At 43.1% G+C, this 6,000-nt stretch overlaps 1 protein-coding gene and 1 long non-coding RNA gene across 2 annotated transcripts in view; both read left to right on the forward strand.

Annotated features, from left to right (window-relative positions):
* The window catches only part of CLPP5 (nuclear encoded CLP protease 5), a 43,149-nt gene extending 37,349 nt beyond the window's left edge, over nt 1-5,800 (forward strand). The window contains exons 5-9 of the mRNA XM_086813916.1: nt 4,500-4,545; nt 4,656-4,728; nt 4,870-4,904; nt 5,062-5,150; nt 5,257-5,800. Coding sequence (XP_086670042.1) covers nt 4,500-4,545; nt 4,656-4,728; nt 4,870-4,904; nt 5,062-5,150; nt 5,257-5,466 — 453 coding nt within the window. The 3' untranslated portion in view covers nt 5,467-5,800. The remainder of the gene's footprint in view (nt 1-4,499; nt 4,546-4,655; nt 4,729-4,869; nt 4,905-5,061; nt 5,151-5,256) is intronic.
* LOC147628699 (uncharacterized) lies at nt 3,809-4,142 on the forward strand. The gene is made up of 2 exons (XR_015268164.1): nt 3,809-3,922; nt 4,047-4,142. It is a non-coding gene; the product is annotated as an uncharacterized LOC147628699 (long non-coding RNA).
* Nucleotides 5,801-6,000: the final 200 nt, after the last annotated feature.

A 6,000-nucleotide genomic window follows, 5' to 3' on the forward strand; every position in this document is an offset into this window, starting at 1 on the left:
AAGTGGGTTTACAGGCTCAAAGTTGCACCTGATGCAAAGCCAAGATACAAAGCCAGGTTAGTGGCTAAGGGCTTCAAGCAGGAATATGGTGTGGACTTTGATGAAATCTTCTCTCCAGTGGTCAAAATGACCACACTTAGAGCTGTATTAGCTTTGGTTGCTCATGATGATCTGGATTTGATTCAGATGGATGTGAAGACTGCTTTTCTTCACGGTGATCTCCATGAGGAGATATATATGCAACAGCCAGAGGGTTATGCAGTGAATGGAAAGGAGAAGCTTGTATGCAAGCTGAAAAAGAGTCTTTATGGGCTCAAACAGGCACCAAGGGAATGGTATCATAAATTTGATACATTCATGAAATCCCAGGATTTCAGGAGGAGTGACATAGATCACTGCTTATACACCAAGAAAGCTTTGGATGGCAGTCTATTGATCCTCATCTTGTATGTTGATGATATGTTGATTGCCGGGAAATCTCGTAAAGAGATGGATGCCTTGAAGAAGAGGCTGCATCAGACCTTTGATATGAAGGATTTGGGTGATGCAAATCACATTTTGGGTATGCGGATACTTCGGGACAGAAATCAGCATGTGTTGTATTTGTCTCAGAAGGAATACATTGGCAAAGTTTTGCAGAGGTTCAATATGGATGGGGGGAAGAAGACTAGTACTCCTTTGCCTCCATATGTGAAACTCAGTGCTATGGACAGCCCACAGTCAGATAGTGGCAGGGCTGATATGGCCAAGATTCCGTATACTTCAGCTTGTGGCAGTCTCATGTATGCCATGGTTGCTACCAGGACGGACATTGCATTTGCAGTGGGAGTGGTTTCTAGATACATGGCCAACCCTGGCAAGAAGCATTGGGAAGCAGTGAAAGGTGTCATGAGATACCTCAAGGGCAGACAGGATATGTGCATTTGCTTTGGCAAATAGGATGCATTAGTGCATGGTTACACGGATTCGGATTATGTCGGTCATCCAGATAACCGGAAGTCTACTACCGGTTATGTGTTTACATTCATAGGAGGTGTTGTGTCATGGATATCCAGGATGCAGAAGTGCACTGCCTTATCTACTACAGAGGCTGAGTATATTGCAGTCACAGAGGCTTGCAAGGAGGCATTATGGCTATCTCGGTTAGTGGTTGATTTGGGTTATACAGGGGATATTCCATTGTTGCATTGTGACAGTCAGAGTGCCATCCAGTTGGCAAAGAACCCTGTCTTTCATGCAAAGACGAAGCATGTGGATGTGAAGTATCACTTCATCAGAGAGGTGATAGAGAACAAGCAAATTCAGCTTGTTAAGATTCATACGGATGACAACCCAGCTGATCTATTGACAATGAGTTTGCCTCCAGAGCGGTTTGCTCATTGCAGACACTTGATGGGCATTGAATGAGGCCAGTTTCAGCCTTGATATGGCCTTGTATATTATCATGTACATGCTGATTTTTTCTTTTCCTTCATTTAAGGGCACTTTGCCTTTAAGTGGGAGGTTGTTGGGGTAACGGCATTATGCCCACCCTTATAGTGTGTACTGGCCCATAAGTTGTATAGTACATAGTACACTTAGTACTTTTAATGTACTAAGTGCACTATGTGTACTAGTGCAAATATACATGTCACACATTCATACCTTGAGTTGACTTATCCCCACATATGTCTCTCTCCCTTCTTCTCTGTGTATGTCTCCCACATGAAACCCTAACTCTAATTCACTCCCTTCACACATCCCTCAAAGGGATAGGGCTCAATAGAAGATTTGGAATGTTGAACTTGATTCACATAGAAAACAAGAGCTTTAGTGATCTAATCGAGATGTTCATGGACCACTAAGCATAGAACCTCACTAAGAAATGATTAGATGCTAATGATGAATGCGTAAATTAAGAATGATTAGCAAAACAAGCATTACCACTTCAAGGGATAGAAGTAGCATATCGGATATGACGTCAAGAGGATAGATTCAACAATTTGGAAAACAACTATTGTCTTCAAGCGTTTAGTCATTAGGGTGGGATGAATGAAATTTTCAAATCATTTACAAACACTTTCATTTGTCTGGATTTTCAAATTAGGGTTGGGACTGGTAGATCATATTGTGCATGCAAGCACCTATATTTTGTATATTTGTGTATTTTTAGGTTAGATGCGAACCATAAGATGTTTATACATCAATCCACTTTAAAAAATGACCTAATCAGAATGTTGAACAGTTGGGTCCCAACGGAAAGCCAAGTCCACAATATCACATGAGTGGCATCAATCCTTGGCATATGCAACTGCCATGGATGCCAGTCCAATGTACATACACAATGAGAAAGCATGGGTGGACCAATTGGGAGGCCAAATGGTGACACAAACATGAATGTAAGGACCGCCTTCGTGTACACAGGTCTCATATGGTTTCACTTCTCACTGACATGCACAAGGCCATCACATATTGGAGAAACTAGAGCGGTATTTTCACAGGTCAAAAATGTAGAGAGACGTTTTTGTTGTGTACCTAGCACTATCTCTTTGGGTTAGGGACCAATGCAGGCCGATTCAGGTGGCTAAGATTTAGATTTAATAAATCCAAGGTTATTGGCTATTTATGATTGGATTGTTATTTACAGTAGCAACAAGTACTATATAAGTGAGTCTTGGCTTATTATTGAGGTTTGGACTTGGACCAAGAGGCTTACTCTTGCCATGAACATGGTGGATCACGGGTAGTTTTGCCAAGGGCCCTTGTGAGCAGGCATTGGTGGTATGGGATGCTAGGGCTGACTGGCATGGACTCGTGAGATTGCCTAACAATAGTCGGAATGTCTCAGGATTGGGTTGGATCGCATGGTGTATTTCCATGTGCGAGCTTCATTTGCTGCGTTTTTGTGAAATGATGTTTCCATGCTTATGTTGAATTCAATGGTTTATTACAATGTTTAAGTGCATACACTCTTGGTTTACGCTTTCGGTTTATTACAGTAGTATCTTTTCTTGTGTAAGGGTCTCACCACCTTCGCTCCAAAGGGGGGTTTGTTAACATCAATCAAAGTCTCTATCACTGTGCCTCTGTCTTTGAGTTTGTTACATCTCTCTCCCTCTCTCTCTCTCTCTCTCTCTCTCTCTCTCTACTACACACACCACCATGGATCTGTTTAAGCCTCCATAGCTATTGGCTCTACTAACCCTAACTACTACACAAACAAGGAGAAGGATGTCAGAGACATATGCTGGCCAGATGTTTGCTCTATGGGAGTAGTAGCTGGGAGGCCTGTTAGGTGGGTGCCGCTGAGAGATAAGGTTGCCTGGCTGTGCAAATTGTAGCAACATAGAATGTTCGTGACCTGGAGCAGCACTGTTCATTGTGGCAAATAGCACATGGGATCACCTTGAGAATGGCTAGCAAAGCAGCTCTTGCACACTTGTACTCACATATGCCAGCCCCCATGTCTCCCTCATCCTCTCCTACTAATTCTCTTGCGAGTGCGGCTGCACGAGAAGAGTTTTCTTTTTTGCGCACACAACTGACAAGCCATCCCTTCTCCCAGGACATTGCCTTACAATATGGTTGCAATAAGCACATTTTTCTCTGTCAAATCTTGCTCGCAACTCTATGCAGGTAAACCATGAATCATTGCTGTCTTTTCAAAGATGTTCAGCAAGGGAATCGAGACAAACCTCCAGACAAGGCTTCACCTTCACCAGCTCAGCCTTCAGTCGCCCTCCCTCAGTTTGCATGGCTGCTACCTAAGCATCCTTCGCCTTTGTCACCCATTTCATCGCCTCCATCTTCATTCTAAGCAGCTCCAAGCCCGCATCCCCAGGCCTCTCATCAGCCATTATTTACTTCCACAAAGCTCCAACAAAGCACTAAACCCTGGACTAGCACAGAGAATTTAGACTAAGCCAACCATTGCTAACAGCAGGTAGACTAGATCACGGCAGGTACCCATGTTATTTATTATTGTCATGATGGTTCGATATTGAGCAGGATGTAGCCAGCATTCAAACACTCCATGCGAATACTCACATGCATCACCTTGCTTGCAGGCACTCCTTCGATATACAGAGAAAGTGTTAAGAACAACAGAAAAAGCAGGGGTGGCTAAAGTAGAGGCGTTTTTCGATTCTTTTAATTGCTTTTTTGAGCCAACAATAATCAGCCACGTGGCTCACTGAGGAGCCATGCTTTTTTCAGTGAGCCACGCTTTTTTCCGATGCTGTTACACTACCCAAATTCAAGACTCCCTCTGTTTGTTTTCCTCGACTTGTTTTGATTACTGCCTTGATATCGAGAGGAGGTGGAAGGGTAGGGAGTGGGGAGGAGGGATGGGTTTTTATGGAGGGCGCGTGGGTGCGTGGGCATTCTATTGAATATCTCTACGTTATGATGTTTGTTTGCCTACTAGCTCAAATAGCAAAAATCCTTTGGATCTTTGGTGTTGGAGCTTCGCTATCATCTTTGTGGTCTAGCTTAGAGGTCAGCTTTTTGGCTGGTTGCAGGACATCATCATGTATGTGAACTCGCCTGGTGGCTCCGTTACTGCTGGTAGGTTTTTGCTGGTCACTCTTGTTTGAGATTTACTAGCTCCTAAAGAAAGGAATTTTTTGATTTGTACAAAGCACTCAATGATGTAATCAAACTCATTTCATATGCAGGGATGGCAATTTTTGACACAATGCGGCACATTAGACCGGATGTCAGTACAGTGTGTGTTGGACTGGCAGCTAGGTAGGGGAGAGGCACATGGCTGGCGAAAGTTTTGAATCTCAAGAGTGTATTTTGTCCATCTTGTTGCACATGTTCCATGAGATTTTCATAATCTGTGTTTTGTAAGCTTTTATGATGATCATTTTTGTTGGTGGTTTCCAGTATGGGTGCCTTTTTGCTGAGCGGAGGAACCAAGGGTATGTAGTAAATGAGTATTTTCTTGTTGGTGTGATAGTGTGCGCATGTTCACATGCGTGTCGAGGTGTAGGTGTCTGTCTATGTGCATGCAGGTGTGGAATATGGAATGATTTGGAGCTTGTGTTAAGTGTATGTGTACTTCTCTGCTTGGGACAGGCAAGAGATACAGCCTTCCAAATTCACGCATAATGATCCATCAGCCTCTTGGTGGTGCACAAGGCCAGCAGACTGACATTGAGATTCAGGTCCATTTCTCTGTTACATAAAAAGTTGAAGAAATTGAGCTTGTGAACTGCAGTTTGGCTTACCAACTGAACTTTGGCTTTTTTTATTTGCCTGGATGCTGCATAGGCCAATGAGATCTTACACCACAAGGCCAACTTGAATGGTTACCTGTCGTACCACACTGGGCAGTCACTAGACAAAATTGTGCAAGACACAGATCGAGATTTTTTCATGAGTGCAAAGGAGGCCAAGGAGTATGGCTTGATTGATGCTGTCATCTCAAATCCTCTCAAAGCCCTTAAGCCACTACCACAGCCGGAGCCTGTTGCCGCCTAAGGCTAAACCATTTCATAGTGTAGCTTCTCAGGGATTCTTCAACTTTAAGTGGTTACTCATTTTATGCAGGAAGGCATGTTGCCCTGTTAAGCTTGTGGCAGCACATTAGCATATCTTTTCTGCGCATGGTGTGTGAATATTGGGAAATCATGACACGGCTTTAGTGTATGTATGTTTAGTATGCTCTTGAAATCGGTGTGAGCGGTTCAGTGTTATTAAAAAGGGCTACTACAAACAAGGAAGATAGAGTACCAGCAAGTGGTATTAGTTCAAGGAAGACTCAATTGAGGCAAATATTTATGGTGTTATTATTGTGAGTTGCATTATTCATATCCATCCAGTGTTGAATTTATCGATGTGACAGACGAGGTTTCTGGTGTGGTACTCCAGTCTGGTTGTCTGTGCAGTAAGGCTCTTTTATCACATCTCCTTCTAACAATGGTGGAATGAAACACCATTGCAATCTGTTAATGGCGTCAGATGTCTATATACAATGGGAGGAGTCTTATAGATAAAGATTGTGGCAGTTGTGCT

The sequence above is a fragment of the Cibotium barometz genome, chromosome 19, assembly GCF_041138505.1.
Source record: "Cibotium barometz isolate CiBa-2024 chromosome 19, ASM4113850v1, whole genome shotgun sequence".
Taxonomy (NCBI): domain Eukaryota; kingdom Viridiplantae; phylum Streptophyta; class Polypodiopsida; order Cyatheales; family Cibotiaceae; genus Cibotium; species Cibotium barometz.